The sequence below is a fragment of the Staurois parvus genome, unplaced genomic scaffold, assembly GCF_062004578.1.
Source record: "Staurois parvus isolate SC_StPar_1 unplaced genomic scaffold, SC_StPar_1.0 ptg000578l, whole genome shotgun sequence".
Classification (NCBI taxonomy): Eukaryota; Metazoa; Chordata; class Amphibia; order Anura; family Ranidae; genus Staurois; species Staurois parvus.
In genome coordinates this window covers 4,362,348-4,386,561 of record NW_028318374.1, presented here as the reverse complement: position 1 = coordinate 4,386,561, position 24,214 = coordinate 4,362,348, and the positions used below count along the sequence as shown (strand labels likewise).

General features: G+C 46.4%; 1 protein-coding gene across 2 annotated transcripts in view; it reads right to left on the bottom strand.

Annotated features, from left to right (window-relative positions):
* LHX8 (LIM homeobox 8) overlaps positions 1–24,214 on the bottom strand; it is a 64,175-nt gene that overhangs the window by 28,245 nt on the left and 11,716 nt on the right. Inside the window, exons 2-3 of one of the 2 annotated variants that reach the window (XM_089692151.1) lie at positions 15,645–15,722; positions 1,648–1,815 (exon numbers count right to left, since the gene is read on the bottom strand). In XM_089692151.1, the coding sequence (XP_089548277.1) occupies positions 1,648–1,815; positions 15,645–15,722 (246 nt within the window). The remainder of the gene's footprint in view (positions 1–1,647; positions 1,816–15,644; positions 15,723–24,214) is intronic. The other variant, XM_089692152.1, reaches the window with a different exon arrangement.

Below are 24,214 nucleotides of genomic sequence, written 5' to 3'. Positions count from 1 at the left end.
TGGGCTGCTATGGCTATTTTGAGGCCACTGTGCAAAAGATAGTCCAACATGTGTTAACATGCATTACCAAAACATTCGTTAATCTTGCTTTATTGTAAAGTCACCATTGGAAGCGACTATTAACATTTAAGGGCCACACAGGGTCTTGTCAGGCAGAAGCGGTATAATATGAACGTTGGTCCTAACGGACATTGCAATTAAGCCTGGGTTCACACTTGTGCGGTGCGGCACAATGCATGTGATTCGCGCAGGAACCGCACCGCATTCCTGTGCAAATCACATGTGAATTCTGTGCGGTGCGATTTGAGCCATACATTTTGTATGGCTCAAATTGCACCACATTCGCACCAAATAGGTGCAGGACCTTTTTTGGTCTGCTCTAGAATCGGATAGCATGGGTATTCACACCCATGCAATTCAATTCTGCACATCGCACCTTGTTTTGTGGAACGATTTTGGAGTGTGAACGTTCACACACACACAGCGGTTCCCATGAACGGGGTGCGATTGTGATGCGGAATTCGCTGCAAATTCCGCAGTGCATCCGTGTGAACCCAGGCTTAGTCGGATTAAGGAATGCCTTGTGTGCTGGTGAAAGGCTGCTTATTGTTCAGAGCCGACAGTATCATCCATCTGATCACTACATCAGCAAAGCTGAAGTCACCATTTTGTATGCAGTTGGGATGTTATACCAAATACACAAAAAGACAAGGCACTATATAGGGTTCATGAAAAGGGCCCACAATGGTTTTCAGAAAATTTGCAAATGTAAAAGAAATTTTGTCAATATCCAGTATAGACTTCTTGGCAAAGTCAATTTTCTGCTCAATTATAAAAAGTCTGTTGAGACAAAGACATAAAGGGTTTATTTACTAAAGCCGGAGAGTGCAAACTCCGGCTCACTTCTGCATAGAAACCAATCGGCTTCTAACCTCAGCTTGTTCAACTAAGCTTTGGTAATAAATCCTGGAAGCCGATTGGTTTTTATGCAGAAGTGCGCCTGACTTTGCAATCTCCAGCTTTAGGAAATACTGTAAACCCCGAAGGGTCAACCCCACTTAAAATATATAGATACTGGATACAAAAAAGTGGGCAGACTGGCCTTCAAAAATAACCATCAATATTCCCATTGTAGGTTCCTGGAGAAGGCTCTGAAATATTGGGTGCTGCAGCAACCACCAGCTGGAAACTGGATCATATATGAGAAGATATTTGCCAGCACACCACGGATCTTCAGACTGAGTCCAATCTTTTTTTATTGAAGAATGATTACATCACAGAAAAGAGAATGCCATGTTTCAGAGCCACGCAGGACCCCTTCATCAACATGACCCTCCAACATGACCCACTCCATAAGGTCTCCTAGATTGTGAGCTCCCAGGATCAGGGCCCTCAAATCCCTCTTGTATTGAACTGTATTGTTACTGTATTGTCTCCCATTATATTGTAAAGCAAACTGTTGGCACCATATAAATCCTGTATAATAATAATAATAACAACATCATACAGAATATTCCAATGCATCTACAACTAAAAAGACTCTGCCCCATAGGGTCCACCTAACCAACATGCTGCATCAGGAGACCCTCAACAGTGAAATGACCTTCATAAATCTAGAGTTTACTACTGGAAGTTCTCATGGCTTACCTTGAGCAGGTATTTATCTACAATCTCCATGCCACAGCTGCTGCAGATACTTTTTCCTTGAGTAAGACCAGAGGATGGCATGGAGTTAGGAGACGATGAGGACCCTGGGGATAGAGGAGCTGATGAACACGAATCTTCATCCAGAGCAGCACCCGGACTTCCTTGGAGCTAGAGAGAAAACATTACTGTGAGCAAAATGATAACACATTGCTTATTCCAGTACGATCTTTACAGGCTGGCCGCTACAGTACAAAAAAAAAAAAAAAAAGAAAAAAAAGAAAAAAAAAAAAAAAAAAAAAAAAGCATGCTGGCTGCATGGTATCCCAAATCCCCATCATGGACTAGATTCACACCGATTCCTTCTGGTGCAGCTTAGGGAATCCTTGTGCACATTGTCCCCTATATTCGCTCTTTTGGTTTTACTTCGCTGGTACACATGACAATTCATATATTCAGAGGAAGCATGCTCATTTCCCAAAATAAAAAATTCAGAAGCAAGAAAGTAACAGACTCAAAGATATTAGAGATGTCATGGTCATTAAGAGTTGTACCACAAAGAGAAGCCTGACAATTAAAAAGTGTATTAAACTCCAAACAAAAACGTAATATGTTGCCGCTTACCAATCATGAGATGTGGCGGTGGCTGCATTAGTTTTCTTTTAGGCTTTCTGGCCAGTAACACCTCCTGTATTAGCCCTCATGCACACGGGACATTTTGAGAATGCTGGTAACAATCGCTGTGTAAAGCCACGTTAAAAACCTGAGTTTTCAGCTTTTTTTAGCGCTTTTGCATTAGCGCTTAGCCGCGTTTTCCCACATTTGCTTTTTATTTTAACCCAAAAAAATCCAAAAACGCGGGTTTACCGTGCTTTTCAGCGTTTGAGCGTTTCTACAGCTAAAAAACTCCTCTAGAAACCCACTAGTCCAGGAGCCAAAAAACGCTGATTACAGTCTGTGTGCATGCAGGGGCGGACCGACCATTTGGAAACTCAGGCACTGCCTGAGGGCCCAGGGTCAGTAGGGGGCCCCATGAGATGCCCCTGGTACCTTTTTCATAGGCTTTTTTGAGTTTGGGCAAGGACACAGGGGCCCCATGATCCCCATGACTTGTCAGTCCGCACCTGTGTGCATGGACACAAAGGATAACATGCTGGGGGGGGTTATTAGCGGTGGAAAAAAATATCAAAAGCCAAAAACGGCCGCTGTAAAAACATCAAGTGTGCATGAGGACTTAGAGTGCATCTACTCTGGATGAAGGAGCACAGGGGGCACCTTTGGACAGCAGTATGGTCAGTCTGGGGTGAAGGGAGGTTTAGGCTACTTTCAGATGAGGCGACCAGTCAGTGGATTCGCTTGCTCAGCAGGTTCTCTCTCCACTAACCCCCCCCCCCCCCACACCCAGTGATCACGCAGATAACAGGTCTGTGTCTGCTCCGCTGATGCAGAGCAGACACAGCCTGCTGTTTTCTATGGGCCGGTCGGATGGAAATGAACTGCCTGTAATCCGATCTGCCAGACGCATGGGGAACACATGCCCATCGCTCTGTTTTTAGTGTACAGGATCGGATGGCGGTGGGTGTCAGCAGGTGTCCGCTGACATCCACTGCTCCATAGAGAGCTATGGATGGTCCAATCTGGTCCACCTGAAAAAACGGACAGGCGGACCTAATTGGCCCTTCAGTGTGAAAGGGGCCTTAGACGTACTAGCAGATTAAGAAACAAATGGAATCTGAACTCCAAACATTTTATAAGCAGTTACAGCAAACAGTTTTTCTTCTTTTGGGATAAAAGTTATACATAAAACTGATCATTGTAAGCACCCCTGCCAGTCTGGTCTCATTCCTGTACCTGAAAAACAGATTTGCAGGATCACCAATTGACAAAAAAAAAAAAAAAACGCCAAACAGAGAACTGGAGGAGCAAAGACATTTAAGAATCGGTTAACTGCAAGAATACATTTTTATTTTGGGTTGAAGACCACTTTAATTGGACAGGACTGCTCTTTATCACAAAGTCCATTTATGTTCTGATTCAGCCCGGGTTCACAGTGATGCGGTGCGGAGTTTGCAGCGTTTTCAGTGCAAATTCCACACCACAATTACACCGTTTATGCAAACCACTGCAGGTGTGTATGTTAACCCCTTGGCGCCGGCGCCTCCCAGCCCTTTAAGGGTTTCAGAAGCCGGGAGGCGGGGCTTTAGGGTCATGTGACTGCCATGATTCGCTGTCACATGATCGGGTAAGGTCCCAATCGAAAAAGGAAATCGGGACCTTTCTGTGAGTACCAGACATGTGAGCTGGGAGCGCTCTCAGCACGTTTTTTTTTTTTTAAATTGCACATAAATGTGTGGCTGCTCAGTGTCTAGGCCCAGACGCTGGGAGGCCGCACATTTGTGTGTGGCTGGCATGAAGAGGTTAAGTTAACCCCCCAAAAAAAAAATCGGTCTGCAAAACATGGTGCGATGTGCAGAATTGGATCGCATGGGTGTTCACACCCATACGATTCGATTCTAGTGCGGACAAAAAAAAAATGGTCCTGCACCTTTTTGGTACAGGTGCGGTGCGATTAGAACCGTACAAAATGATTGGCTCAAATCCAGGGGTGTATTTACCACAAGGCAAACAAGGCATTTGCCTAGGGCAGCATTTTTTTCAGGGGGGCAGCAGCATTATTCAGGTAGGCGGTGCTGCCCCCTGAAAGAAAGGATGGAAGAAGGGACACTCAGCACAGGGACCAGGTGGGATCTGAGAGAGGTGCGGGCTGCTTGATGATGTATGCAGAGCCCGACTTGTTCCCAGGGATGTCCAGAGCTGTGAAGGTAAGTGTCTTAACTCTTGCCGGGTGGGGGGAGGTTGCCAGTGTATAGGGGGCTGGGGTGTTGGTCAAAGTCAGGCTCTCTTCGTAGGGGAGGGAGGTGTTGGTTGGTGTCAGGGTCTCTCCTTGGGGGGGAGCCAATGTTTTGTGTTTCCTAGGGCAGCACAAAACTTAAATACACCCCTGCTCAAATCGCACCCTACAGAATTCTATTCAGTGGCAGTGTAATTTTTTTTTGTCTCTTCTACAGACCTCATTTAGTGTAGTTTCCCGATATTTGTTTATATCTACATAAAAAAGTTTTGCCTTTCATTTCTATTTTACACTGAATAGGTTGTTTTACAAGGTGAAGGTTAATCACTTTAGCTCCCCACACACTTCGGCACATCGTGGGTGCAGTACACTGTAGGAGCGTTTTACATGCATTATCACTTATGTGAATCTCTGGCCATGTACATATGATTTTCATCATCAGCAGAAAAGGAACTGGCTGAAAATCACTATGGGTGGATCTGTTGCAACCCTCCCAATAAACATCCATAAAATAAACAGAGAAGCAGCTGAATGGAAATTTGTTAGCAAAACAGTGGCTGCTTCCAATCAGATGCAGCGGCTGTTTGGGTATTCTGAGCCTCTGGTGCCAGAATACAATAACCGCAGAGGGAGATTCATCTATCCGCACTGTATAGCCTGGTTTGGGGAAATCAGGTAGATTTTTTTTTTTTCTATTCAGCCCTCTGGCCATCCTAAAGTGAAATTAAACGCTCTCAAATAAACATTAACCATTTTAATCCTTAAGCTGCTAGTATTCATAAATAGATGGGAAGGAACTTTACGTGTTTTAATTTTTGTTTTTCTTTTTTACATTACTTCAGTTGCTTTCTGGCCTAGGCTAAAATGAGGTCATACATCCCAGGAGTCCTTATGGGCATTTTATCTTCTTTTATCTGGAGCAGGGGCTTTTTAGCTAACCACACCCTCCGTGCATGCTTAAGCCAAGGGCAGATGGATTCCAAGAAGCAAATGCTACATGAATCATCTGCCCTTACCCAAGATGGCCACAACTAGATATGCTAGGGGGTGTTTTTCAAAGTCATTTCTCATCAGCATGGAGACAGGGATGGCCAAGTTTGCTTTGAATATTAAAAATTAACAGCAAGCAGGACTTTCACACATCACACCCAAAACACAGCCAAGTCATGCAGATGTGAACAGGGCAATAGCCATTAAAAGCAAAATTTTTTTTTTTTTTTTTTTTTTTTTTTAAAGTAGAACTAAAGGCATGTTTTTTCTACATTTGGATAGAGTGGTGGGGGTTAGAACCACTTTACGGTTTTGCCATCCGCTTGTCCCACACCTGTACCATATACACCTCCCATGGTGAAGCATGGCCTATAGTGATGTTATATATGGACAGCACTCCACATTGCAAAATAGTATTTGCTGAAGATCTATGCAAATCTGAAAGAAATCCACCAACATTTTGTGGACACTCCGGACCCCTTTTTCCAAGCAGAAACAGACCTCGATAAAGGGGACCTTGTGTCACAAAACATTGGTGAATTTAAGGGGTTCAAACACACTCACCGGTCACTTTATTAGGTACACCTTGCTAGTGCCAAGAAAATCTCCCCCACACCATTACACCACCACCAGCCTGAACCATTGATACAAGGCAGGATGGATCCATGCTTTCATGTTGTTTACACCAAATTCTGACCCTACCATCTGAAAGTTGCATGAGTCTGCCCATTCTCCTGACATCAACAAGGCATTTTTTGTGCACACAACTGCTCACTGGAGATTTTCTCTTTTCCAGACCATTCTCTGTAAACTCTAGAGCTGGCTGTGTGTGAAAATCCCAGCAAATCGGCAATTTTTTTTTTTTTTTTTAATACTCAGTCTCAACAACCATGCCAAGTTCAAAGTCACTTAAATCCCCTTTCTTTCCCATTCTGATGCTCGGATTGAACTTCAGCAAGTCTTCTTCACCACGTCTAGATGCCTAAATGCATGGAGTTTCTGCCATGTGATTGGCAGATTAGCAATTTGTGTTACCAAACAGGTGTACCTAATAAAGCGGCCAGTGAGTATAGATATTCAGTAAGTCCTCATCTGCAATCAGTAGTGCTGGCCATCTTCTGTCTATTGAGGTTTGTATTTCCATCTGTCCTTGTCAGGGAGATTTACGGTCTCCAATTATCATCATTGTCACCAGAAATTAATATTATACAGTATTTATATAGCGCCAAAGGGTTTGCTCAGCACTGTACAGTAGCAAGGGGGACAGAGACAAGACAGAAACAATACAATACATGAGGGGTTCGAGGGCCCCTGCTCTTTCGAGCTTACAATCTAGGAGGGAGAACATACATAAAGACAAAAATTCTGAGTTGCCACCAGGCAAAAATCTTCCAGTAGAGGCACTTAAAGTTTTGCTCAAAAAAGTTAGCATCCCCTTGGAAAATAAAAATAAGAATAAAATAAAAAAATAAAATAAAAATAAAGTAAAAATTAAAAATAAAAACAAATGTGTTTTGCCTGCTCACTCATGTTTACTTTAGAAATCGTACATACTGTATTATAATTTTGTAATTTTTTTTATATTTTTTATTTCTTATGGGATTCAGATGTAGGTCATAAAAGAAAGACAATCATAAAACAAACATGACAACAAATGAAATTACCTCGGTTCAAAAGTCTGCATCCCCTTAGTTGTTAATCCTGTATATTGCCCCCTTTAGCATCAATGACAGTGTGCCGTCTTCTGTAACAGAAGTCTATGAGGCCCTGAATTCTTGCAGGCGGTATAGATACCCATTCATCTTGGCAAAATGCCTCCAGGTCATGCAAAGTCTTTGGCCATTTTGCATGAGCCGCATGTCTAAGATCTCCCCAGAGTAGCTTGATATTGAAAGGTCAGGAGACTGATGACCACTCCAGAACCTTCACCTTTTTTCTGCTGTAACCACTGGAGGGTCAACTTGGCCTTGTGCTTGGGGTCATTGTCGTGCTGGAAAGTCCAAGAGTGTCCCATGCAGAAGAATGCAAATTGTCTGCCAGTATTTTCGGATAACCTGCTGCATTTGTCTTGCCATCAATTTTCATAAGGTTCCCCACGCCTCACACCCCCCAAAACATCAGTGAGCCACCACCACCATGCTTCACAGTGGATGGTATTTTTGTCGCTGTTGACCCCTTTCCAAACATAGCACTTATGTTTGTGACCATAAAGCTCTATTTTGGTCTCATCACTCCAGATTACAGTGCCGGAGGCTGTGAGGTGTGTCAAGGTGTTGTCAGGCATATTGTAACCGGGCTTTTTTTGTGGCATTGGCACAGTAAAGGCTTCTTTCTGGCAACTAGACCATGTACCACATTTTGGTTCAAGTATGGTTGTATTGTGCTCCTTGAAACAACCACACTTTTTCCAGAGCAGCCTGTATTTCTTCTGAGGTTACCTGTGGGGTTTTTCTTTGCATCTCGAACAATTCTTCTGACAGCTGTGGCTGCAATCTTTCTTGGTCTACCTGACCTCAAGTTCGTATCAAGAGATCCAAACTTTCCACTTCTTAATGATTGAATAGTACTGACTGGGATATTCAAGGCCTTGGATATTTTTTTTTATATCAGTTTTATAGTTTTATAAAAGTTCCATTACCTTGTTACGCAGGTCTTCTTACAGTTCTTTTCTGCTCCCCATGGCTCAGTATCTAGCCTGCTCAGTGCATCCAAGCAAAAGCTAACAAACTCACTGACTATTTATACACAGACACTAACCCTAGGTTCACGCCTAAGCGTTTTGCAGAAACAGTACAGTCCATTCAACATGATTTCCTATGGGACACGTTCACACCTGTGCGTTTTCACCCGGTGCGTTTAGACAGGATCAGGGACTTTTTAACGCAAAAAGTTGCGTTGTTTCTACAGACTTCAAATGGAAACGCAGCAGAAAAGCATGTATTGTGTTTTTGCTGCATTTATGTGTTTTGAATCTGCCTAGCAACAAGAAAAAAAAAAAAAAAAAAACCCACGCAAATCGCAACAAAAATGCAAGCCGTAATGCAAAATGCAATGCCTGCATAGGGGTGAACCTAGCCTAATTGCAATTTAAAAAGCCACAGATGTGGGAAACTTTTAATTGGCATTTTAACCTGTATATATCGCCTTGTGTGTCTGTACATTCCAGAGGATGGAAACTTGATGAGGGCCATTTGGGCGATTTCTTTTATTAGGATTTAAAAAGGAGCCAAACTACTATGTGATAATAAATGGCTTCATGTGATCGTTTTTTGACATCATTTTCAATACAAATGCCAAAATGTCACGATTTATGCCAGGGTGTGCAGACTTTTGAGCACAACATATTTCCATGTCAGCTGTCTAGGGCTCATACACACTGCTTAAAAAAAAAAAAAAAAAAAAAAAAAAATCACCAGCGCGTTAAGGGCCAGTTCACACTATAGAAACGCAGTCCATATGCGTTCCCGCGTGTGTTTTTGTTGCGTTCCAATGCGTTTTGTATGCATTCCAGTTAATTCTCTCACCCTCTTCAATTTAAATAGGGATATGGGCGTTTTTGTTGCATTTTGGTGCTTTCCAGTCCAGTTCTGTGCAGAAAAATGCAGCATGTTCTACTTTTTTTTTTTTTCTGCAACCGGAACGCACTGGACTGCAAGCACTGATGTGAAGTATGACGTTGACAACCATATTGCCTACTTTCTGTGCATTTTGGATGCAGAAAAAAAAAATAAAAAATGTGCAGAAAAAGGCCTAAACGCTAGATGCATTTATGTGTATGCATATGAATGCATTCTAATGGGCAGAATATGCGAACACACAATGCATGTGCAATATGCAGCTTTTACAGTGTTTAAGCAGCTTTTTACTGCCAGAGGAAAAGGCAGAGGAGCTGAGCAAACATTCGGTATGTCATGGGGCTCAAGAAGGGATTTCCCCTGGGTAGTGTAGAGAGGAAGTGAAGGAAAATCTCCATAATGTGACAACGATGGACAAAGTTTTGGCTTTCGATATATTTTACCTATTTGCCAGTACTTGCAATGTACTGTGGGCGGGCAGCAGCTCCAGGCTAAGCGATGTACTGGTACGTCACTCAGCCCATGTGCACTGGGACCTGACACAGCGGATCACGGTGCTCAGTACCAGGCAGCTGTGAGTGGCCAGGGTATCATGTGATTGCTATGACCAATCATAGCAATCACAGGAGAACATGCAAGCAAACCTGTCATGGATATCATGCGCGACAGCTTTCATACTATTGCAATGCTGTGATTGGCCCACAGCTATCACATGGTACAAGGCAATTCACAGTAGCCTTGTACCATGTGATAGCTAATAGTAAGCAAGCGGTCATGAATGAAAGATCCCTTTGACATTGTGCTTTCACACGAAACGCGTTAATGGACGTCACGCCGCCGAGGCCGCATGGTAGGCCAGCTGCCATCTTTAATACCGAATTCTATCACTGCTCTGCAAGCTTACAATTTTTATACTTTATACCTGGAATTCTTTGCCAATATTCATTAAAATTACTAAACTATCAAAATAAATTTTATATATATATATATATATATATATATATATATATCTATATATATATATATATATATATATCTATATATATATCTATATATATATCTATATATCTATATATATATCTATATATATATATCTCTATATCTATATCTATATATCTATATCTATATCTATATCTATATCTATCTTTGTTTGGTGGCTTGTTCTTGACCCATTTAAAGGTGGAGTAGTACCAGTTTGGCAACCTATTCTCCTGGTGAAGATGCATAGAAGAAGCGGTCCTTGTACGCTGTGAGGGTCCGGTTTGTGAGGTCTGGAGTGTCTTTCCTGTGTGCTGTGTGTGTACCAGTGGAGCCCCCTGTCCCTGACCAGAACCCTGATGACCACCAGTGTTTTCCCAGATATTACTACATGCGCTTTAATATTGCGCTTCTGGTGAGTGCAAGCATACTTCAACCCAGGGGCGGACTGACCATTTGGAAACTTGGGCACTGCCTGAGGGCCCGGGGTCAGTAGGTGGCCCCATGAGATGCCCCGGTGGCTTTTTTGAGTTTGGGCAAGGACACAGGGGCCCCATGATCCCCTATTGCCCAGGGGCCCCATGAGTTGTCAGTCTGCCCCTGCTTCAACCCTTTATCACGAGCACGGAAATTTGCTGCATCACTTTTTTTGGACTGCTTATATCTCAAGATATCTCCAATTGTCATCTAATTTATTGCAATATACTTCCTATTGTCATTAACTGATCGCCATTTTATACATGTCACTAATGTATATATTTGCCACTTGATACACTTTATTGATTATCCATTCACGTTTTTTCTCGTCACTCATTGACGACACTTATGTTACACTTCCCTAGCGCATTATTTTGCGCCTTTTTATGCACTTATCACTTCTCATCATTTTAAATATTTAGCGCTGCATTTTATTTTTCCATGACCGTTGAAAGGATTGCTTATAACAATAATCATTGTGTAATTATATGTACATTGCAAGTCTCCCATCATCGCTACACCCCAACAGTGACCCCCATCATACCTCCCCTTCATGTATCAAGGCTTCCAGCTGGTGACAAGTGTTCTACACTCAGCAGCTCACCAGTTACATTAAGGCTTGGTTGACACTAATGCACATGGTCAGGTGATTTGACCGTTCCAAACTGCATGCGACGATACCGTTCTAATCGGTGAGACTCCGACTTTGAAGTGGCATTGATTAGAAAAGTAACTCCTGCACTTCCAGTGCTGATTTGGGGTGCGACTTGCTTAGACGTGTGCCTGAAAGTCTCACAGATGTCTATGAAGTCGCACTGCCATCCGACTTTGAAATCATGCGACTTCAAGTGAAGTCGGGCTATTTTAAAGTCAGATCCAGTGTGGACCATTCGTGCCTCGGCTTCCTGGACTGTGGCATAAATGTGCATTAGGTAAACTTTAGGTTTAAAAAAACAAAAAATTGGTGGACAGGATTTTTAATGCACAAGAGACATTTTCTCTCTTTTAAATGAACATGTCTCACCTGCCTGCCCCCCTATAACCTGGGCAATGCTGAGATAAATGCCCGTGCAGTCACTGGAATGACTGCATTGCAGCCTAGCCAATGAAAACGGCCATAGATCGGTACCTGGAAGCAGACTGGCTGAGGATGTCAGCACCTGGTAGGGAGCTCCGGGGACACCGCAGCGCTGGAGAGAAGGAGGACATAGTTCCTCTAATTTAAGGCAAACCCCTTTTAAATGAATGAGCTGGCATGCACCAAAAAATCCAAAAATAGACATGTGATATTTTTGGCACCGCAATTCACTATAATGTACCGGAAAGGGGTACCCTGCTGTAACACATGCTTGGGAGTTGTCTTGGTATATTGCAGTGCATTTTAAAACGAGTTGCACCCCAGCAAGTTAATGCAAGCAGTTGTGTTAAGGCGTGTGCTAGCGCAACAAGGCACGTGCTAGCGCAACAAGGCGCAAACTGCTTTTACCTCAAGGTGTACATTTTGCCAAACTTTACATTTTGGAGAACAGACTATGGAAGGATTACAACCACTGTCTTGTATTGCGGTTTTCTCACCAACTAGTTGACCCTCTCTATATGTCCTGGTGACCATTGTCACCAAGAAGGAAAGTGATTTGAAATCCAAATTTTAGAGTTGCCCCCAGAATAAAAGGTAAGGGGAAATCTTTCAAATGAAGACAACTGTTCTGGGGACCACTGAGGGGAATTTCACTTTGTACAGATTTCTGCTCACTTCCTGTTGCACCGTCAGAAAACCATTTAAACTTTTCCAGTCTATGGAATGTTCACTTTGCTCCGCACCAAAGGAATCTTTAGATGACACCTTCCAGGGGTTTTGGACACTCAAGTGCCAATGGCTCCTCCAAGTGGCCGTGCATCACTGCGGTCACAAAGTAACACTCATGGCTTCTAGTTCTGAAAGTCTAAAATTGTTCAACTTCAATAGAAGCCAAGACTGAATTTACAATGTACTTGTGTGGCCTGGCTGGCCCCGGGCTCTAGCCGCCCTGCGTGCCGCCTGGCTGGCCCCGGGCTCTAGCCGCCCTGCGTGCCGCCTGGCTGGCCCCGGGCTCTAGCCGCCCTGCGTGCCGCCTGGCTGGCCCCGGGCTCTAGCCGCCCTGCGTGCCGCCTGGCTGGCCCCGGGCTCTAGCCGCCCTGCGTGCCGCCTGGCTGGCCCCGGGCTCTAGCCGCCCTGCGTGCCGCCTGGCTGGCCCCGGGCTCTAGCCGCCCTGCGTGCCGCCTGGCTGGCCCCGGGCTCTAGCCGCCCTGCGTGCCGCCTGGCTGGCCCCGGGCTCTAGCCGCCCTGCGTGCCGCCTGGCTGGCCCCGGGCTCTAGCTAAACTGTGCATAGATACTCTGCTGCCTGGTTATACGGTTGATTTACTATAACTGGAGAGTGCAAAATATGGGGCAGCTGTGCATGGCAGCCAATCAGCTTCTAACTTCAGTTTGTTCAATTAAGCTTTGACAGTAAAACCTGGAAGCTGATTGGTTTCTATGCACAACTGCCAGATTTTGTACGTTCTGGTTTTAGTAAATCTAAATCAACCCGAGTGTCACGGAATCCTAGGCAGGGATGACGTAAAGCAGACCTACACTGCAACTATGCACTGCAAACCAAAAACACAAATATTTAACCCCTTCCTGAAGCCACCCCAGCCCTTTAAGAGCTTTAAATGCCATGAGGCGGAGTTGAGCGTTTGGGGTCATGCGACTGCTGCAACTGGCTGTCACATGATCGGAAAGTGTGCGTCTGTGCTGGGATTCTATGACAGGTGTACTTTAAATCTGGTCACACAATAGAATAATCTTTAGGTGAGGATCACATCTATGCGTGTTCCTGTGGCTGCATTTGTATGGGCACAGCACCTCATTCTTTTAAAAGAAACGCAGGAAGAGTGTCCCTGACCCTAGTTGTAAAAGCGCATGCCACAGGAAATTATTATTTCAGGTACTTATATAGCGCCATCAATTTTACTCTGTGCTTTACATATATATTGTACATTCACATCAGTCCCTAACCCTCAAGGGGCGTACAATCTAAAGTAAACTACAGTGCATTTGGCACCAAGCGTTTCTGCTGTTCTCATGCACGGGAAACCTCACTGCATTTTCCAATGTGTAGGGATGCCTTTAGGAATTAAAGCAGAATTCCAGGAAAAACAATGTTTCCATGCAGTGGGGCTGTGCCAGCAGAGCACGAGTTAAATGCATGTTTTGTTCTAGGGGAGAGGACACCAAAGATACTCACCTGACCTGCCGATCCTCCCCACAGGCTTATAAATGGACTATTCCTGATATCAGTACGCTCAATGTATACTCCAGACAGGAACAGTCCATCTCTGGACCATAGGGGAGCGCGGTTTCCCGTAGGATCGGCGGGTCAGGTGACTATGAGCTTTGTCCTTGCCACTAGAAAAAATGAGCAGCTGATTAAAAAAAAAAAAAAAAAAAAAAAAAAAAAAAAAAAAAAACTTGGTGGCTGCATTAGTTTTTTTTTTTTTTCTAATTATTTAGGCTATTGACACTAGTGATCTGGCCAGTAAGCCTGTTTTTTTCAAAAGAACAAGCTGTCCTGCAGATGTAACAGTTAGATGGATGAGAAAAACCATTTAACGCTGACATTAGGCTTACGTTGATCAGTTTTTATGTAAAAACTTATCCTAAAACGAAAAAAAAAAAGGTTTTCTTTAACTGCTTAAAAAGCATTAACTTGAGTTTGGCTTCACAGGGTTAGTGTATTTAAATATGCTAGTATATCTCCCCTCTCTCCAGATTGTCAATGCTGCTGTCCAAAGGTACCCCCGCTCTCCTTTATCCACAGTGGGGGCACTCCAATACAGGAGGTGTATTCCTGGCCAGATCACCAGGTGAAAACAAAGGCTAATGCAGTCACCCATCTAATGATTGGTAAGCTGCAATATGACATTTTTGGTTTAATATCGCTTTAAAATGCTGCCTTAATGCAGTGCACCTCAGCACAAGAAATGCATACATTAATGTCCTGTGAATGTGTAGATGGGCCCCAAGGCACCATGCCCCCACTAGATCCCTAGGTGGGCCACACTTCACTGGTCTCATTGCTCATTACTGGATATCTTACCTGACAAATACAAAATGATATAGCCAACATGGTTTGCAAGAAGAAAAAAAGCCAATTGCCTGGCAATCATGCGGTCAATACTTGGGGTCACTAACCCAGAATGAGGATAAACCATTATAACCTCCACAACCCAATAAGCACCTCCATATTCCAACCCATGCACCCCCTACACAGCTTACACCCCCAATTCAGCAGCCCACTCCTTCCCACAGTCTGCCCCCCATATTCCAACCCATTCACAGCTTACACCCCCAATTCAGCAACCCACCTATGTACAGACTAGGCCCCCATTCCCCAATACAGTAACCTGCTCACCCCACTACAGTATTCCACACAGTCTACAAGAGCCCACACCCCAATACAGAAGCCCATTCACCCCATACACAGCCTGCACCCCTGAATACAGAAGTCCCCACCAAAAACACAGCCTACAAGATCCCACACAGCCTGAACCCCCAATACAGAAGCCCATTCACCCCATACACAGCCTGCACCCCTGAATACAGATGTCCCCACCAAATACACAGCCTACAAACACATACAGCACCCCACAGTCCATACACAGCCTACAAGAGCCCACACAGCCTGCACCCCTGAATACAGCAACCCACTCACCCCCCACACACCCTGCACCCACCACACAGCCTGCACCCCTCAATACAGCAACCCACTCACCCTGCACCCCTGAATACAGCAACCCACTCACCCTGCACCCCTGAATACAGCAACCCACTCACCCTGCACCCCTGAATACAGCAACCCACTCACCCTGCACCCCTGAATACAGCAACCCACTCACCCTGCACCCCTGAATACAGCAACCCACTCACCCTGCACCCCTGAATACAGCAACCCACTCACCCCACACACAGCCTGCACCCCTCAAGCATGGGAGCAGTGCCACTAGAGGTGCCCTCAGGGGCAGAATCATTAGTGGACCACACATGGGCCCACCAGAGCAATCACTGAGCCCCCACACTCAAGACCCATAGGGTCACCCCACTTACCAGGCTGCCCTCGCTCTTGCGGCTCCTTCCCATGGTCAGCGCTGCTCCCCCACACTCCTCCGACATAAGGGATGAAAACTGCGAGATAAGAGCAAGACAGTGAGCTACACCAGCACCCCACACACCTACCTACACAGACCCACCCAGCACCCCACACACCTACCTACACAGACCCACCCAGCACCCCCACACACCTACCTACACAGACCCACCCAGCACCCCCACACACACCTACACAGACCCACCCAGCACCCCCACACACCTACCTACACAGACCCACCCAGCACCCCCACACACCTACCTACACAGACCCACCCAGCACCCCCACACACCTACCTACACAGACCCACCCAGCACCCCCACACACCTACCTACACAGACCAACCCAGCACCCCACACACCTACCTACACAGACCCACCCAGCACCCCCACACACCTACCTACACAGACCCACCCAGCACCCCCACACACCTACCTACACAGACCCACCCAGCAACCCCACACACACCTACACAGACCCACCCAGCACCCCACACACCTACCTACACAGACCCACCCAGCACCCCCACACACCTACCTACACAGACCCACCCAGCAACCCCACACACCTACCTACACAGACCCACCCAGCAACCCCACACACACCTACACAGACCCACCCAGCACCCCACACACCTACCTACACAGACCCACCCAGCACCCCACACACCTACCTACACAGACCCACCCAGCACCCCCACACACCTACCTACACAGACCCACCCAGCAACCCCACACACCTACCTACACAGACCCACCCAGCAACCCCACACACCTACCTACACAGACCCACCCAGCACCCCCACACACCTACCTACACAGACCCACCCAGCACCCCCACACACACCTACCTACACAGACCCACCCAGCAACCCCACACACACCTACCTACACAGACCCACCCAGCAACCCCACACACACCTACCTACACAGACCCACCCAGCAACCCCACACACACCTACCTACACAGACCCACCCAGCAACCCCACACACACCTACCTACACAGACCCACCCAGCAACCCCACACACACCTACCTACACAGACCCACCCAGCAACCCCACACACACCTACCTACACAGACCCACCCAGCAACCCCACACACACCTACACAGACCCACCCAGCAACCCCACACACCTACCTACACAGACCCACCTAGCACCCCACACACCTACCTACACAGACCGACCCAGCACCCCACACGTACCTACACAGACCGACCCAGCACCCCACACGTACCTACACAGACCGACCCAGCACCCCACACGTACCTACACAGACCCACCCAGCACCCCCACACACACCTACACAGACCCACCCAGCACCCCACACACCTACCTACACAGACCCACCCAGCCACCCCACACACACCTACACAGACCGACCCAGCACCCCACACACCTACCTACACAGACCGACCCAGCACCCCACACACCTACCTACACAGACCGACCCAGCACCCCACACACCTACCTACACAGACCGACCCAGCACCCCACACACCTACCTACACAGACCGACCCAGCACCCCACACGTACCTACACAGACCGACCCAGCACCCCACACGTACCTACACAGACCGACCCAGCACCCCACACGTACCTACACAGACCCACCCAGCACCCCACACGTACCTACACAGACCCACCCAGCACCCCCACACACAGACCCACCCAGCACCCCCACACACAGACCCACCCAGCACCCCCACACACAGACCCACCCAGCACCCCCACACACAGACCCACCCAGCACCCCCACACACAGACCCACCCAGCACCCCCACACACAGACCCACCCAGCACCCCCACACACAGACCCACCCAGCACCCCCACACACAGACCCACCCAGCACCCCCACACACAGACCCACCCAGCACCCCCACACATACCTACCTACGCAGACCCACCCAGCACCCCCACACATACCTACATAGACCAACCCAGCACCCTACACACCTACCTACACAGACCCACCCAGCACCCCACACACCTACCTACATAGACCCACCCAGCACACGCACACATACCTACCTTTACAGAACCGGACAGCACCCCACACCTACCTACAACCACCCACTCACCTACCCGCCTACACAGAACCACCCGGCACCCCCCACACCCGCCTACCTACACAGAACCACTCGGCACCCCGCACACCCGCCTACCTACACAGAACCACCCGGCACCCCCCACACCCGCCTACCTACACAGAACCACTCGGCACCCCGCACACCCACCTACCTACACAGAACCACTAGGCACCCCCCCACCTACCTACACAGAACGACTCGGCACCCCACACACAGAACCACCCAGCATCTCTCACACCTACCTACCTTGTAGAACCACTCAGCATCCCCCACACACCTACCTTGTAGAACCACTCAGCATCCCCCACACACCTACCTACACGGAACCACTCAGCATCCCCCACACACCTACCTACACGGAACCACTCAGCATCCCCCACACACCTACCTACACGGAACCACTCAGCATCCCCCACACACCTACCTACACGGAACCACTCAGCATCCCCCACACACCTACCTACCTACACAGAACCACTCACCATTCCCCACACCTACCTACCTTGTAGAACCACCCAGCATTCCCCACACCTACCTACCTTGTAGAACCACCCAGCATTCCCCACACCTACCTACACAGAACCACCCAGCATCCCCCACACACCTACCTACACAGAGCCACCCAGCATTCCCCACACCTACCTACACAGAGCCACCCAGCATTCCCCACACCTACCTACACAGAGCCACCCAGCATTCCCCACACCTACCTACACAGAGCCACCCAGCATTCCCCACACCTACCTACACAGAGCCACCCAGCATCTCTCACACCTACCTACCTTGTAGAACCACCCGCCTACCGCTCTCCCCCATTCCCACTCACCTTTATCTAACCTCTCACTGACCAGCCTGCACCCTCCCCTGATCCCGGCCAGAAGCGGCGCACGTGACTGTACCTGCCGGCAGCCCCGCCCCCCTCCCGCACAGGTGTGCGGCGCTCCTGCTCATCAGTGAGTGCGGCGGGGCCGGGAGGAGGGAAGGGGGCCGCTGATTGTACCGATCCCAGCTGACTTCCACAAACACCATCTGCTCATTAATGCCAAGAGAAGAAATCAGATCGCTGAGATCCCCAATCCATTCTCAGGGCCCGACCATTGACTGTACCCCAGCGATCTGTACAATTCCGATCGCAGCGATACATTGCACCAATCCAGAGCCCTGATTAGGGGGCAGATCATATTTTCTATAAACGAGTAGTGCAGGCCATACACACCAAATGCAATATACATCGTACCGATTGCACCAAATGGCCAGTTTAATAACAGATGATTATCTTCCAAGGAGGGTCAGTGCGGGCTGACAATGGCACCGAATTCCCCCAAACTGATCGTATTCTGTGTGGTGCCACTAAATGATTGTCAATGTATCTGTGATTGAGCGATTATTGTAATGTGTATGGCTAGTATAGGGATTACAGTTCTATTTAAGCATCAATTTACATCTAGGCACGGTGGGAACACATCCATTCTGAACAGAACCGCAATGGCCCAAGTCCCTGGTCACACGGGGTGCGACTTGGGGGAGAATTACCTTCGCTTCCTGTCCCATAGCCAAATCAGGAAGTGAGAGTAAATCCCTATAAATTAAGGGAATTCTTTACCCCCCAAGGTCCCCATTGGAAGATTTCCCCTCTATTCACTTTTCTGGGAACAATCCAGAATGGGATTCTCTTGGCCAGTTCACACTACATGCATTTCAGTCACTTTTTTTCTGCATCCAATACGCACAGAAAGTAGGTTATATGGTTGTCAATGTCATAGTTCACATCAGTGCTTGCACTTCCAGTACACACATGTCCCTTTTTAAATTGAAGAAAAAGAGGGGGGGGATTAACTGGAATACATCAAAAATGCACCGGAACGCATAAGAGGGCATCAAAAACGCACCAGAATTCGCATGCAGAAATTCATCTGTACTGCATTTCTATAGTGTAAAGCAGCCTTGCAGAGCTCCACTTTAAGGACTGGCCTCCTGCTCCCCATGAGGAATTGGTACTTTTGGAAAGCCAGTACCCAATTTTAACATGTACCCGCTCCCACTTCTGCTCAGACTGCCTAGGGCGATCAGAAGCGGAAACTGTCCTCCCTCCCTCCTCACAGTCTTATGGGACACATGACAGGTGCAGCGCCAGGGCCGTGGATAAGGGGGTACCACCAGTCCTCCTGCACACAGCCAGCTGATATCCGGCTTCTTTTCCTCTCCCGCTGGCTTTCAGCTGCAGTGGAGAGAGCCATATAGGGGATTGGTTCCACTAATTGCGCGCGCGCACGCACACACACACCTCTCCCCATGCCAAATACGTTCCCCTGACACATTGTAAGCTGCAATAGGATCCTTCAGGATGGAGGAAGTGTCCAGTTACCAGCACCTTCCTTTCCTGAATGAACACAATGAGTGATCAGTACCCATCTCTCACTGTGTTCATTCATAACTGAAGCATAGTAAACTTTTTTTTTTTGAGGAAGGGGGCCCTGTCAGGTTGGCTGTATAGGGCCCTGTGGTTTCTAACAGCAGCTCTGCGCAGTGCCACTCACGCATGTATAGTGGGCACCAGGCTATGAAGAAATAAGTTGTCACCGCCAGGTGCCCACACTTAAGATGTCGGTGCTGCAGAGACAGGATGGCCATGTGGACCCAGCTGGATAATAGGACAGGTGAGGGTCTGTTTTTTTTCATGCGATTTGCACAGGAATGCAGTGCGGTTCCTGTGCAAATCACGTGATGTGCCGCACCGCATCAGTGTGAACCAGGACTTAAGGTTAAAAAAAAAAAAAAAAAACACAAAAAACTTCTAAAGTGCAGCTCCCCCCTTATACTTACCTCAGCATCATCTTGCTCCAGTGATGTGCATGAGAGCCGAGGCTTTCCCAGGTCACCCTCCCCTCACTGGCTCACACAGCAGCCAGAGTTATTGGCTGCTGTCAATCACAGCCAGTGAGCTAATGAGAAGAGAGTGGAGGGGAGGAGACAATGTCCATTCACAGAAGCTTGGCTTGGGAGTGAGCCTGCTCAAGTGTTCCCATAGCAAGAGGCTTGCTATTGGTGGCTATTGGCTGGGGGGAGGGGCCAAGACAGCCAGCGGGGGACTCAAAAAGAAGAGGATCGGGGCTGCTCTTTGCAAAACCAATACCCAGATCAGGTAAGTAGAATGCGTTTGTTATTAAAAGAAAAAAAAATCAAACCTTTAGAATTATTTTAAATATCCCATGGCCATGTTAACATAAATCATAATTTGGATTGATTGAAACCACAGATGTATGGAGTCATTATTATACAAAATTGTTAATAAATAATATCAACCACTTCCAGTCCGCCCTATAGCAGATATACTGCTACAGGGCAGCACGGGTGTGCAAAATCATGTATTGCGCTTCCAGGTAGGGGGCGCTCGTGCACACACTGCTTTGAATGGCTCCGCACAACACAGCCATCCAAAGCAGTGTGCTTACAGTGAAGCACAAAACACAGGGCCCCATAATAAAAAAATCCCAGCACACAGTTAACCCTTTGATTGCCCCTCATGTTAACCCCTTCCTGCCCAGTGCCATTAGTACAGTGTCCGTGTTTTATTAGCACTGATCAATGATTTGGTGTCACTGGGGATGTCAGTGACATCAAGTCAGTTCCCCCCAGTGTCAAAATGCCCTCTGCAGTCCTGCTATAAATTGCTGATCGCTGCCATTACAAGTAAAAAAAAAAAAATTCCAGTATATACACTGCCATTTGAAGTGCTACAACTTTCACATAAACCAATTAATTTACACGTATCGGGATTTTTTTTTTTTAAGCAAAGACATGTCGCAGAATGAATTTTGGCCTAAATTTATGATTTTATATTTGATTTTTTAAAAATTTTTTACTGGACACGTTAAATAGCAAAAAGCCAAAAATATTGTTTTTTTTCCTCAAAATTGTCGGTCTTTCTTTGTTTATAGCGCAAAAACAAAACAAAACAAAAAAAAACAAAAAAAAACAAAAAATGCACAGGCGATCAAATACCATTGAAAGAAAGCTCTATTTGTGAGATAAAAAAAAGAACGTAAATTTAATCTGGGTGTAGCATTGCATGACTGCGCAATTATCAATTAAAGTAATGCAGCGCCGCAACGCGAAAAATGGCCTGGTCAGGAAGGGGGGGTAAATCGTCAGGAGGGCAAGTGGTTAATAATAATACAGGGGCGGACTGACAACTCATGGGGACAACTCCAAAATCTTAGGGGCTGAAACGCCTTTTGCCATATGGTGCATTTAAAGTTTGTGCTAAAGCACTTAACATGTGTTGCAGTCAGGGGCGGACTGACAACTCATGGGGCCCCCGGGCAAAACGGGATCATGGGGCCCCTGTGTCCTTGCCCAAACTCAAAAAAGCCTCTGAAAAAGGTACCAGGGGCATCTCATGGGGCCTCCTACTGACCCCGGGCCCTCGGGCAGTGCCCAAGTTTCCAAATGGTCAGTCCGCCCCTGTAACAATAATAATAATGATAATATTAACAACATCAGCTACATGCAGGAGCCATGAAAAGAAATACATTGGATAGGTGGCTAAAATTTGGATTGATTTTAAATTTAAATCTATACATGTGACCAGTAAATGCGACTGCATGCATTTTATTTCACTGCGATAAGGGGATCACAGGTTATGTGGCTTCTGATGCAACAAGTTCTCCCTCCACCCCAGGGGCCTCATAACCATGTTCATGAATGCAAATGACTCCCATTGCAACAATGTAACAATTTTCCTTGGAGTTGTTAGTCATTCCGATCGCTTGTCTTAGCGATGCAACAAATTATAACAATGCTACAGCGACTACTAATCGTGCGTTCGTCATGAAAATGTCGCTGGTTAATGGCCGTCTGCGGAGAATGGTTCTGTCCAAATAGAAAACCGTTCTGCTGGATGTGCGCCTGTTTATCGAAAGTTTTGTGATTTTTCTTGCTTCTGGACCAAACTAATTGTTATAAAAATTAGCTGAACCTTTGTCACAAGGAGGAAAATAATCTTCATCAGCCAACTTAAAGGCCCTGTTCACACTTAAGCAGGCCTTACATGGGTCGAATCCCGAATGATTTTTTCGATCGAAAATTGAAAACCGTCATTCGTTTTGTGATCAGATGGTGCCACCAATGATTTTGAAAAATCGGTTGTTTTTCACGAATTTTCCCAACATGCCCGATAAACGAAATGGAGAGGAACCACGAAAATCAGCTGGTGCCATTGCTCTACTAACAGAGCAAAAATCGATTATTCTTAGGTCCGCTCTTCGAATGAAAAATTGTTCGGAAATCGACCCATGTATGGCCGGCCTTAGTGTATCAGAATTATGGATCACGCTACAATCACAGCAAAATGTGCAACACGTGCTTGCCTGCCATTCACGTTTAATGGTACCTCAAGCATGCCAAAAAAGAGCATTTTGTCGCACAAAAAAAAAAATAAAAATGCACCAAATCAAAAACAGTACAATGTGCCAAAGCCAGGTCCAAAAAAAGTGGTACAGGAGCTACTTTGCTACAGTTTGGGAGCAGAGGGCAGCACATTCAAATGAAGGATGTCGCTCTAAAAACACAGCCAAAAAACAAAAAAAAACACGCATAGGTTCACACATTTTATCCGTTTCTGAATTGCGTTTTTGCACATGCATTTTTTTCTTGTTGCTAGGCAGCTTTAAAACCCAAAACGCATAAAAAAAATGTGGCAAAAACACACTACATGATTTTCTGCAGCGTTTCCATTGAAGTCTATAGAACAAAAAAGGCAAATTTTGTGTTTAAAAAAGTCCCTGACCCTTTACAAAAAAACACACCAGGAGAAAATGCAGAGATGTGAACCTGTCCCATAGGAAATCATGTTAAATGGACTGTACTGCATTTCTGCAAAACGCTCCGGAAAATGCTAAGGTGTGAACTTAGGCTGGCCATACATTATACAGTTTTCTTGAGAATTGTACTTTAGATTTACCAAAAACCATATAATAGGAGGTCAAACCGAAACAACATTTTCAATTGTATCCAATCAGGCAGGCCCTTGCATTACATAGTTGAAGGTAAATCTAAAGGAACTTGGACAGAAAATTGTATAGTGCAGGGGCAGACTGACCATTTGGAAACGTGGGCACTGCCCAAGGGCTCGGGGTCAGTAGCTCGGGGTGAGTTGTCAGTCCGCCCCTGGTATAGTGTATGACCAGCCTTAGGGTAAAGAAGTGGCTGCTCAGCTAAGCAAATGGAATCATTAAATAAGGTGAACCTGTGTGTACTGTAAATACCCAATCATATGCAAGGCTAATGCAGGTCATACATGGTTTGAATTCCGAATGATTTTTCATCCAAAAATCGAAAATGTAATCCGATGGTGCCATCAATCATTTCGAAAACTGGCCGACCAAGTCATAAAGTTCACCCCATATAACAGGCAAAACTTTTGTTTCTTCCAGGTC